Raw genomic sequence first — 13,112 nt, 5'->3', positions numbered from 1 at the left:
AGCCAGTGACTTTTCCCCCATCTGATGAGTTAAATGAATTGTGTGAAGAAGCGTGGCGTTCCCCAGATAAGAAACTAGTGATTTCTAAGCGGTTACTAATGGCGTACCCTTTCCCGCCAACGGATAGGTTACGCTGGGAGACATCCCCTAGGGTGGACAAGGCGCTCACACGCTTATCAAAAAAGGTGGCACTGCCGTCTCAGGATACGGCCGCCTTAAAGGAGCCTGCAGATAGAAAGCAGGAGGCTATCCTGAAGTCTGTGTATACACACTCAGGTACTATACTGAGACCTGCTATTGCTTCAGCATGGATGTGTAGTGCTGCAGCAGCATGGTCTGATTCCCTGTCTGATAACATTGATTCCCTTGACAGGGACACTATTTTGCTAACCATAGAGCATATTAAAGACGTAGTTTTATATATGAGGGATGCACAGAGGGACATTTGCCGGCTGGCATCTAGAATTAATGCAATGTCCATTTCTGCCAGGAGAGTATTATGGACTCGGCAGTGGACAGGTGATGCTGATTCTAAAAGGCACTTGGAGGTTTTGCCTTATAAGGGTGAGGAATTGTTTGGGGACGGTCTCTCGGACCTCGTATCCACAGCAACAGCTGGGAAGTCGACTTTTTTTACCTCAGGTTCCCTCACAGCCTAAGAAAGCACCGTATTATCAAGTACAGTCCTTTCGGCCTCAGAAAGGCAAGCGGGTCAGAGGCGCGTCCTTTCTGCCCAGAGGCAGGGGTAGAGGGAAAAAGCTGCACCAGACAGCCAGTTCCCAGGAACAAAAATCCTCCCCTGCTTCCACTAAGTCCACCGCATGACGCTGGGGCTCCACAGGTGGAGCCAGGTGCGGTGGGGGCCCGTCTCCGGAACTTCAGCGACCAGTGGGTTCGCTCACAGGTGGATCTCTGGGATCTACAAGTGGTATCTCAGGGATACAAGCTGGAGTTCGAGACGTCTCCCCCTCGCCGTTACCTTAAATCAGCCTTGCCAGCTACTCCCAAGGACAGGGAGGTAGTACTGGCGGCAATTCACAAGCTGTACCTCCAGCAGGTGATAATCAAAGTTCCCCTCCTTCAACAGGGACGGGGTTACTATTCCACAATGTTTGTGGTACTGAAACCAGACGGTTCGGTGAGACCCATTCTAAATTTGAAATCCTTGAACTCTTATATAAGGAAGTTCAAGTTCAAAATGGAATCGCTCAGGGCGGTTATTGCAAGCCTGGAAGAGGGGGATTATATGGTATCACTGGACATCAAGGATGCTTACCTACATGTCCCCATTTACCCACCTCACCAGGAGTACCTCCGATTTGTGGTACAGGACTACCATTACCAATTCCAGACGTTGCCGTTTGGTCTGTCCACGGCACCGAGGGTATTTACCAAGGTAATGGCCGAAATGATGATACTCCTTCGAAAGAAGGGAGTTATAATTATCCCGTACTTGGACGATCTCCTTATAAAGGCGAGGTCCATAGAGCAGTTGTTGGTCGGAGTAGCACTATCTCAGGAAGTGCTACAACAGCACGGCTGGATTCTGAATATCCCAAAGTCGCAGCTGGTTCCTACGACGCGTCTGCTGTTCTTGGGTATGATTCTGAAGAAGGTGTTTCTCCCGGAGGAGAAGGCCAAGGAGTTGTCATCTCTGGTCAGAGACCTCCTAAAACCAAAACAAGTGTCGGTGCATCACTGCACGCGAGTCCTGGGAAAGATGGTAGCTTCTTACGAAGCAATTCCCTTCGGCAGGTTCCATGCAAGGATCTTTCAGTGGGATCTGTTAGACAAGTGGTCCGGATCGCATCTTCAGATGACCCTTGGCCTCTGCTGCTCCTACAGGACCTGCTGCAGCAGGGGCCCTGTCTGTTCCAAGACTTACCGCGGCTGCGTTTGACGGCATGGCGGTTGAACGCCGGATCCTGATGGAAAAGGGCATTCCGGTTGAAGTCATTCCTACGCTGATAAAAGCTAGGAAGGATGTGACAGCAAAACATTATCACCGCATATGGCGAAAATATGTTGCTTGGTGTGAGGCTATGAAGGCCCAACAGAGGAATTTCAGCTAGGTCGATTTCTGCACTTCCTACAGTCAGAAGTGACTATGGGCCTAAAATTGGGATCCATAAAAGTCCAGATTTCGGCCCTGTCTATTTTCTTTCAAAAAGAACTGGCTTCACTGCCTGAAGTTCAGACGTTTGTCAAGGGAGTGCTGCATATTCAGCCCCTTTTGTGCCTCCAGTGGCACCTTGGGATCTCAACGTTGTGTTGGATTTCCTAAAATCACATTGGTTTGAGCCACTTCAGACCGTTGAGCTAAAATATCTCACGTGGAAAGTGGTCATGCTATTGGCCTTAGCTTCGGCTAGGCGTGTGTCAGAATTGGCGGCTTTGTCATGTAAAAGCCCCTATCTGATCTTCCATATGGACAGGGCAGAATTGAGGACTCGTCCCCAATTTCTCCCTAAGGTGGTATCAGCGTTTCATTTGAACCAACCTATTGTGGTGCCTGCGGCTACTCGGGACTTGGAGGATTCCAAGTTGCTGGACGTAGTCTGGGCCCTGAAAATCTATGTTTCCAGGACGGCTAGAGTCAGAAAAACTGACTCGCTGTTTATCCTGCATGCACCCAACAAGCTGGGTGCTCCTGCTTCTAAGCAGACTATTGCTCGCTGGATCTGTAGCACGATTCAGCAGGCTCATTCTGCGGCTGGACTGCCGCATCCTAAATCAGTAAAAGCCCATTCCACGAGGAAGGTGGGCTCTTCTTGGGCGGCTGCCCGAGGGGTCTCGGCTTTACAACTTTGCCGAGCTGCTACCTGGTCGGGATCAAACACGTTTGCAAAATTCTACAAGTTTGATACCCTGGCTGAGGAGGACCTTGAGTTTGCTCATTCGGTGCTGCAGAGTCATCCGCACTCTCCCGCCCGTTTGGGAGCTTTGGTATAATCCCCATGGTCCTTACGGAGTACCCAGCATCCACTAGGACGTCAGAGAAAATAAGAATTTACTCACCGGTAATTCTATTTCTCGTAGTCCGTAGTGGATGCTGGGAGCCCGTCCCAAGTGCGGACTTCTGCAATACTTGTATATAGTTTTTGCTTAACTATAGGGTTATTGTTCTGAGCCATCTGTTGAATGAGGCTCAGCTGTTATTCATACTGTTTACTGGGTATAGTTATCACAAGTTGTACGGTGTGATTGGTGTGGCTGGTATGAGTCTTACCCTGGATTCCAAATCCTTTCCTTGTTGTGTCAGCTCTTCCGGGCACAGTTTCCTTAACTGAGGTCTGGAGGAGGGGCATAGAGGGAGGAGCCAGTGCACACCAGATAGTACCTAATCTTTCTTTTAGAGTGCCCAGTCTCCTGCGGAGCCCGTCTATTCCCCATGGTCCTTACGGAGTACCCAGCATCCACTACGGACTACGAGAAAGAGAATTACCGGTGAGTAAATTCTTATTTTTTTGTACACCTACATAGATTATCTTTCATTTTCTGAGCTTCTTTGATTGTAATATTTGCCACATTAATGAATACCTCACTAATATAAGTAAAATAGTTATTAATTTCACCTGCTCACTAGTACCAATATACAGATAACACATGTCAGTCTGAGATAAAATCCAACATATATTTGACCGGCATGCAATTAATTATCCTGACAGAAGCCCAGTATTCCCACTTGGGTGGTGGTCCATGCCACCACCTAAGGAGGAATAGCCACCGGCCCAAAGTGTGGCAAGAGCAGCGTCAGTCTCCTGACTGCCGGGATCCCGACCGCCGGTATCTCATACCGAATCCATTTGACCCTTATTCAGATTCATCAGAGTTATAAACAGGGCTGCAGTAGGCCAAAAATGCAACCTTGCCGTCCCATTGAGAAACAGATCACCCGGAATGTGCCAAGGACTCTACAGTTGGTGACTAGCACCAAGCATACCAAATAGAGGTGCCTTTGGACAGCGATGATGCTGCACTCTAAGCCATGAATCCTGTGTGGCGGCACCACTCACCCACAAAGTGCAGTTACACTTTAGCATGTTATTTTAATACAGTAAAACATTTTTTATTTTATTTATTTTTTAAATTCTTTATTTTGTATGGTCAGGTAAAGTAGAAACAGTACAAATAAAAGTAGCAAACGGGCAACCAAAGCCCAAAAATAACCATATTATTTTAAGAAATAATATAAACCAAAAACCAATATTGAATAAGTATCGAATGGGTATTGAGGTGGGGGAGGGGGGGATGAGGAGGAATAGGAGGGGAAGAAGAGAGGAGGGAAGGGAGGGGAACCATGATACAGTCTTACAATAACAAGTATATCGCAAACTTTTATATGAAGTATAAGAGGGAGTGAGAAGCAAAAGAGAATATAAAAAGGCCAGAGAAAAGTATGGGGAGTGAGAGCTAGAAGAAGGAGGGGACAACAAGTCGACGTCCACGGGTCTGCGGCAGAAATTAACAATGTAACGGGGAGAGAGATGGTCTATGCTCTACAAGGAGCCCAAACCTGGTCAAAAGCATATCCTCAATCATGGAGGTAGTAGGTGATTCTCTCCATTGCTGCAATGTGCCAGATTTTGGATTTGAGGACAGAGAGAGGAGGGGGAGAGGTATTTTGCCAATTAAGAGCAATCAGTGATTTTGCCGCTGTTAAGATGTGTGTTGCTAGTTTTTTATTTATAATTTGTCAAGGGCTTGGGGGGGGGGACAACACAGTAGAAAGACCCAACGGTCTTTCAGCAGTGGGGTTTCCAGGAGGGTGTTCAAGAGGGCATAAACTAAGTCCCAAAAAGGAGTAATTATCGGACAGGTCCACCATATATGGAGCATAGTACCTCTACAGCCACAACCCCTCCAGCACTTTGGAGAAGAAGACGGAAAGAGTTAATTGAGTCTGTCAGGAGTATAATACCAGCAATAATAAATCTTGTATGAAGTCTCTTTGATATTGGTTGCAATAGAGCTCTTTGCAATCCCCAGTATCATGTCGTCCCAGTCCTCAGCTTCCAGGGGAGGTCCAAGATCTCGTTCCCGAACAATTGCATGGGGTCTGGAAGGGAGAAGGTTGGTGTCTAGTAGGAGGGCATAAAGCTGGGAAATTAAGCCTTTGGAGAGGGGGTCGTTTTTACATATAGTTTCAAAGGGGGTAAGGGCACGAAGTACTTTGAGTGGAGGCAGGGGGCATAAAAAATGGCGAATTTGTAGAAATTCAAAGGGTTAAGAGTTCATGAGGGGGTTTTCTGTTGGAGATCAGACAGGGATAGCCATTGGCCCTGATTGGCAAAATCAGCTGGGAATTTAAACCCAAGTTGAGTCCATGTACGAAATCTCGTAACCGAGGATTCTGGAAGAAATAAAGGGTTCTGCCAAGTAGGGATCAAGGGGGAGGTGAGGGAGGTTAAATTCAACTTTGCAGAATAACAGTCCTAGAGTCTAAGATTAAATTTGGGGGTAGGAAGTAATTTGGAAGTAAGGGGTCGGGATGTGGAGGGTAGACCCCATAAGGGGTCAGATCTGGGAGGGTAATGTAAGCTGATTCAATTTCAAGCCATGAAACAGAGCCAGAGGGAGCATAGGAGGCTACAATATAGGAGAGATGAGAGGCGAGATAGTAGAGTTTAATTTCAGGAAGACCCCTACCATCGGCGGAAACCGGTCTTTTCAAGGTGTTTGCAGCAATACACGGGGGTAAAATATTTTTCTTTTTTCAACTAAAGCGAGTGCTATTCCTGCCTTTCCCCTACTGAACCTATATATATGTGTGTATGTATATTTTTTTTATTTTTATTTTTTTAACTGACTGTATTGCTGTATCATTCACCAATGTTATTCAATACTAAATGCTTTGACTCATTTAAAGGTTAGCTGCCAAGTATTGTTAATTTCTCTATCGTCCTAAGTGGATGCTGGGGTTCCTGAAAGGACCATGGGGAATAGCGGCTCCGCAGGAGACAGGGCACAAAAGTAAAGCTTTTACAGGTCAGGTGGTGTGTACTGGCTCCTCCCCCTATGACCCTCCTCCAGACTCCAGTTAGATTTTTGTGCCCGGCCGAGAAGGGTGCAATTCTAGGTGGCTCTCATAAAGAGCTGCTTAGAGAGTTTAGCTTAGGTTTTTTTATTTTACAGTGATTCCTGCTGGCAACAGGATCACTGCAACGAGGGACAGAGGGGAGAAGAAGTGAACTCACCTGCGTGCAGGATGGATTGGCTTCTTGGCTACTGGACATGAAGCTCCAGAGGGACGATCACAGGTACAGCCTGGATGGTCACCGGAGCCACGCCGCCGGCCCCCTCACAGATGCTGAAGCAAGAAGAGGTCCAGAATCGGCGGCTGAAGACTCCTGCAGTCTTCTTAAGGTAGCGCACAGCACTGCAGCTGTGCGCCATTTTCCTCTCAGCACACTTCACACGGCAGTCACTGAGGGTGCAGGGCGCTGGGAGGGGGGCGCCCTGGGAGGCAAATGAAAACCTTTAAAAAGGCTAAAAATACCTCACATATAGCCCCAGAGGCTATATGGAGATATTTACCCCTGCCTAAATGTACTAAATAGCGGGAGACGAGCCCGCCGGAAAAGGGGCGGGGCCTATCTCCTCAGCACACGGCGCCATTTTCTGTCACAGCTCCGCTGGTCAGGAAGGCTCCCAGGTCTCTCCCCTGCACTGCACTACAGAAACAGGGTATAACAGAGAGGGGGGGCAAAATAAATGGCAATATATCAATATAAAAGCAGCTATAAGGGAGCACTTAATCATAAGGCTATCCCTGTCATATATAGCGTTTTTTGGTGTGTGCTGGCAGACTCTCCCTCTGTCTCCCCAAAGGGCTAGTGGGTCCTGTCTTCGTATAGAGCATTCCCTGTGTGTCTGCTGTGTGTCGGTACGTGTGTGTCGACATGTATGAGGACGTTATTGGTGTGGAGGCGGAGCAATTGCCAAATATGAGGATGTCACCTCCTAGGGGGTCGACACCAGAATGGATGCCTTTATTTGTGGAATTACGGGATAGCGTCAACTCGCTTAAGCAGTCGTTTGCCGACATGAGGCGGCCGGACACTCAATTAGTGCCTGTCCAGGCGCCTCAAACACCGTCAGGGGCTGTAAAACGCCCCTTGCCTCAGTCGGTCGACACAGACCCAGACACAGGCACTGATTCCGGTGGTGAAGGTGACGAATCAACCGTATTTTCCAGTAGGGCCACACGTTATATGATTTTGGCAATAAAGGAGATGTTACATTTAGCTGATACTACAGGTACCACTAAACAGGGTATTATGTGGGGTGTGAAAAAACTACCAGTAGTTTTTACCGAATCAGAAGAATTAAATGACGTGTGTGATGAAGCGTGGGGTGCCCCGATAAAAAACTGCTAATTTCAAAGAAGTTATTGGCTTTATACCCTTTCCCGCCAGAGGTTAGGGAGCGCTGGGAAACACCTCCTAGGGTGGACAAAGCGCTAACACGCTTATCAAAACAAGTGGCGTTACCCTCTCCTGAGACGGCCGCACTTAAAGATCCATCAGATAGGAGGATGGAAAATATCCAAAAAGGTATATACACACATGCAGGTGTTATACTACGACCAGCTATTGCGACTGCCTGGATGTGCAGTGCTGGGGTAGTTTGGTCAGAGTCCCTGATCGAAAATATTGATACCCTGGACGGGGACAATATTTTACTGTCGTTAGAACAAATAAAGGATGCATTTCTTTATATGCGTGATGCACAGAGAGATATCTGCACACTGGCATCACGGGTAAGTGCTATGTCCATTTCGGCCAGAAGAGCTTTATGGACACGACAGTGGACAGGCGATGCGTAGAGGAGTTATTTGGGGTCGGTCTATCGGATTTGGTGGCCACGGCTACGGCCGGGAAATCCACCTTTCTACCTCAAGTCACTCCCCAACAGAAAAAGGCACCGACTTTTCAACCGCAGCCTTTTCGTTCCTTTAAAAATAAGAGAGCAAAGGGCTATTCATATCTGCCACGAGGCAGAGGACGAGGGAAGAGACAGCAACAGGCAGCTCCTTCCCAGGAACAGAAGCCCTCCCCGGCTTCTACAAAAGCCTCAGCATGACGCTGGGGCTTCGCAAGCGGACTTGGGGGCGGTAGGCGGTCGTCTCAAAAATTACAGCGCGCAGTGGGCTCACTCGCAGGTAAATCCCTGGATCCTGCAGATAATATCTCAGGGGTACAGGTTGAAATTAGAGACAGAGCCACCTCGCCGTTTCCTGAAGTCGGCTTTACCAACGTCCCCCTCAGAAAGGGAGACGGTTTTGGAAGCCATTCACAAGCTGTATTCTCAGCAGGTGATAGTCAAGGTACCTCTTCTACAACAAGGGAAGGGGTATTATTCCACTCTTTTTGTGGTACCGAAGCCGGATGGCTCGGTAAGGCCTATTCTAAATCTGAAGTCCTTGAACCTGTACATAAAGAAGTTCAAGTTCAAGATGGAGTCACTCAGAGCAGTGATAGCGAACCTGGAAGAAGGGGACTTTATGGTATCCTTGGACATCAAGGATGCGTATCTCCACGTTCCAATTACCCCTCACACCAGGGGTACCTCAGGTTCGTTGTACAAAACTGTCACTATCAGTTTCAGACGCTGCCGTTTGGTTTGTCCACGGCACCTCGGGTCTTTACAAAGGTAATGGCCGAGATAATATTTCTTCTTCGAAGAAAAGGCGTATTAATTATCCCATACTTGGACGATCTCCTAATAAGGGCAAGGTCCAGAGAACAGCTAGAGATGGGTTTAGCACTATCTCAAGAGGTGCTAAAGCAGCACGGATGGATTCTGAATATTCCAAAATCCCAATTAATGCCGACAACTCGTCTGCTGTTCCTGGGGATGATTCTGGACACGGTTCAGAAAAAGGTTTTTCTTCCCGAAGAAAAAGCCAAGGAGTTATCTGACCTGGTCAGGAACCTCCTAAAACCAGGAAAGGTGTCTGTACATCAATGCACAAGAGTCCTGGGAAAAAATGGTAGCTTCTTACGAAGCAATCCCTTTCGGCAGATTCCATGCAAAGGGATCTGTTGGACAAATGGTCAGGGTCGCATCTTCAGATGCACCTGCGGATAACCCTGTCGCCGAGGACAAGGGTATCCCTTCTGTGGTGGTTGCAGGAGGCTCATCTATTGGAGGGCTGCAGATTCGGCATGCAGGATTGGATCCTGGTGACCACGGATGCCAGCCTGAGAGGCTGGGGAGCAGTCACACAGGGAAGAAATTTCCAGGGAGTGTGGTCGAGCCTGAAAAAGTCTCTTCACATAAGCATTCTGGAACTAAGAGCAATCTACAATGCTCTAAGCCAGGCGGAACCTCTGCTTCAAGGAAGACCGGTGTTGATCCAGTCGGACAACATCACGGCAGTCGCCCATGTAAACAGACAGGGCGGCACAAGAAACAGAATGGCAGAAGCTGCCAGGATCCTTCGCTGGGCGGAGAATCACGTGATAGCACTGTCAGCAGTATTCATCCCGGGCGTGGACAACTGGGAAGCAGACTTCCTCAGCAGACACGACCTTCACCCGGGAGAGTGGGTACTTCATCCAGAAGTTTTCCACATGCTATTAAACCGTTGGGTAAAACCAATGGTGGACATGATGGCGTCTTGCCTCAACAAGACACTGGACAGTTATTGCGCCAGGTCAAGAGATCCGCAGGCAATAGCTGTGGACGCGTTGGTAACACTTTGGGTGTACCAGTCCGTATATGTGTTTCCTCCTCTGCCTCTCATACCAAAGGTATTGAGGATTATACGGCAAAGAGGAGTAAGACTAGTGGCTCCGGATTGGCCAAGAAGGACTTGGTACCCGGAACTTCAAGAGATGGTCACGGACGATCCGTGGCCTCTACTTCTGAGAAGGGACCTGCTTCAGCAGGGTCCTTGTCTTTTTCAAGACTTACCGCGGCTGCGTTTGACGGCATGGCGTTTGAATGCCAGATCCTAAAAGGAAAAGGCATTCCAGAAGAAGTCATTCCTACCTTGATAAAGGCAAGGAAGGAAGTCACCGCGAAGCATTATCGCCGTATTTGGCGAAAATATGTTGCGTGGTGCGAGCAGCGGAGTGCTCCGATGGAGGAATTTCAACTGGGTCGTTTTCCTACATTTCCTGCAATCAGGATTGTCTATGGGTCTCAAATTGGGATCTATTAAGGTTCAAATTTCGGCCCTATCAATATTCTTCCAAAAAGAATTGGCCTCAGTCCCTGAGGTCCAGATTTTTATCAAAGGAGTACTGCATATACAGCCTCCTGTGGTGCCTAAGGTGGCACCGTGGGATCTAAATGTAGTTTTAGATTTCCTCAAATCCAATTGGTTTGAACCACTAAAGAATGTGGATTTGAAATATCTCACATGGAAAGTGACTATGTTACTGGCCCTGGCTTCGGCCGGGAGAGTATCTGAACTGGCGGCTTTGTTTTATAAAAGCCCTTATTTAATTTTCCATTCGACATAGGGCAGAGCTGCGGACGCGTCCGCATTTTCTCCCTAAGGTGGTATCAGCGTTTCACCTGAACCAGCCTATTGTAGTGCCTGCGGCTACAGACGACTTGAAGGACTCCAAGTTGTTGGACGTTGTCAGAGCCTTAAAAATATACATTTAAAGGACGGCTGGAGTCAGAAAATCTGACTCGCTGTTTATACTGTATGCACCCAACAAGTTGGGTGCACCTGCTTCTAAGCAGTCGATTGCTCGTTGGATTTGTAACAAAATTCAACTTGTACATTCTGTGGCAGGCCTGCCACAGCCTAAATCTGTTAAGGCCCATTCCGCAAGGAAGGTGGGCTCATCTTGGGCGGCTGCCCGAGGGGTCTCGGCATTACAACTCTGCCGAGCAGCTACGTGGTCAGGGGAGAACACGTTTGTAAATTTTTACAAATTTGATACCCTGGCAAAGGAGGACCTGGAGTTCTCTCATTCGGTGCTGCAGAGTCATCCGCACTCTCCCGCCCGTTTGGGAGCTTTGGTATAATCCCCATGGTCCTTTCAGGAACCCCAGCATCCACTTAGGACGATAGAGAAAATAAGAATTTACTTACCGATAATTCTATTTCTCGGAGTCCGTAGTGGATGCTGGGCGCCCATCCCAAGTGCGGATTATCTGCAATACTTGTACATAGTTATTGTTAACTAATTCGGGTTATTGTTTAGGAAGCCATCTTTCAGAGGCTCCTCTGTTATCATACTGTTAACCTGGTTTAGATCACAAGTTGTACGGTGTGATTGGTGTGGCTGGTATGAGTCTTACCCGGGATTCAAAATCCTCCCTTATTGTGTACGCTCGTCCGGGCACAGTACCTAACTGGAGTCTGGAGGAGGGTCATAGGGGGAGGAGCCAGTACACACCACCTGACCTGTAAAAGCTTTACTTTTGTGCCCTGTCTCCTGCGGAGCCGCTATTCCCCATGGTCCTTTCAGGAACCCCAGCATCCACTACGGACTCCGAGAAATAGAATTATCGGTAAGTAAATTCTTATTTTAACTTTACTTTACTTTCCATTTACACACTGTACTTACTTACTTATTTCAGGAAACATTGAATAAAGTCGAATCCTTGAACCATATAAATAACACTCAACTGGATAATGGACAGGAGTCTGCAATTTCAGTGCCAACAGTTCTGAGTTAACAGCCAAGGACATGTTTTTGTCAACAGCACTTGGTATGTAAAATAATTATACAGAAAAGACCTTTGCATAGCTCTACATTTGTAGGTTTTTGTACCCTGATGGCACAAAGTTACTTCTACATGTTTAGTAGATTAAATATATGAGTAGGCTTTTTTAACGTATATCTGTATTTTTAAAAGAACATTTTATTACAAAATTAAGCTGCTTCACAGTCCTTTATGTATTAAAACTAAGCCCACAATTTGCATCGTGCAGCTAGTGCTATCCTTCTTTTCCGTACTGTACCTGATTGCCTGACCTAGTTCCAGCTCAGTCATTTACAGCACAGTCAGCTGGATTGGTAGATCTTCTAAAATTTCATTTTCTAATGATGATGTACTATGGTAATCTAGGGGCAAAGCCATTAAGAGACCACACACACCCCATGTTGCCTGTTACCCCTGAGCCATTACCAAAATCTGCCATACCCACTTGCTGAGTGGATCCTCAGGGTAGATACACATGCGATGGTGCCACTGGAGGCACAAAAGGAGTCTGGATGTGCAGAACTCCCTTTACAAAAGTCTGGAATTCTGGGATAGAAGCCAATTCCTTCTGAAAGAAAATTGATAGGGCCGAAATCTGTACCTTAATGGAGCCTAATTTTAGGCTCATATCCACTCCCGTCTGTAGAAAGTGGAGAAAACGGCCCAGATGGAAATCTTCCGCAGGAGCATTCTTGGCTTCACACCAAGATACATACTTTCTCTAGATACGGTGATAATGCTTCGCCGTCACCTCCTTCCTAGCCCATATCAGAGTAGGGATAACTTCTTCCGGAATGCCTTTACCAGCTAGGATTCGGCGTTCAACCGCCATGCCGTCAAACGCAAGCGCGGTAAGTCTTGGAACAGACAGGGCCCCTGTTGCAACAGGTCCTCTCTGAGAGGAAGAGGCCACAGATCTTCTGTGAGCATTTCCTGAAGATCTGAATACCAGGCCCTTCGAGGCCAATCTGGAACAATGAGTATTGTTTGCACTCTTTTTCGTCTTATGAGTCATTATTTTTGAGATGAGTGGAAGAGGAGGGAACACGTAGACCGACTGAAACTCCCACGGTGTCACCAGGGCGTCCACTGCTACTGCCTGAGGGTCCCTTGACCTGGCACAATACCTCCGAAGCTTCTTGTTGAGACGTGACGCCATCATGTCTATTTGAGGAAGTCCCCAATGACTTGTTATCTCTGCAAAAACTTCTTGATGAAGTCCCCACTCCCCTGGATGGAGATCGTGTCTGCTGAAGAAGTCTGCTTCCCAGTTGTCTACTCCCGGAATGAAGACTGCTGTCAAAGCGCTTACATGATTTTCCGCCCAGCAAAGAATCCTGGTGGCTTCCGCCATCGCCACTCTGCTCCTTGTTCCGCCTTGGCGGTTTACATGAGCCACAGCTGTGACGTTGTCTGACTGAATCAGAACCGGTAGG

General features: G+C 47.6%; 1 protein-coding gene across 2 annotated transcripts in view; it reads left to right on the top strand.

Annotated features, from left to right (window-relative positions):
- Positions 1–13,112, top strand: part of P2RX1 (purinergic receptor P2X 1) — a 321,106-nt gene that overhangs the window by 300,146 nt on the left and 7,848 nt on the right. For both annotated transcript variants that reach the window (XM_063953695.1, XM_063953694.1), the window contains one exon: positions 11,551–11,682. In XM_063953695.1, the coding sequence (XP_063809765.1) occupies positions 11,551–11,649 (99 nt within the window). In that variant the 3' untranslated portion in view covers positions 11,650–11,682. The remainder of the gene's footprint in view (positions 1–11,550; positions 11,683–13,112) is intronic.

This window comes from Pseudophryne corroboree, chromosome 2 (assembly GCF_028390025.1).
Source record: "Pseudophryne corroboree isolate aPseCor3 chromosome 2, aPseCor3.hap2, whole genome shotgun sequence".
NCBI classification, from domain to species: domain Eukaryota; kingdom Metazoa; phylum Chordata; class Amphibia; order Anura; family Myobatrachidae; genus Pseudophryne; species Pseudophryne corroboree.
The sequence above is the reverse complement of the archived record's forward strand: the minus strand, read 5'-3'. Positions and strand labels throughout refer to the sequence as shown.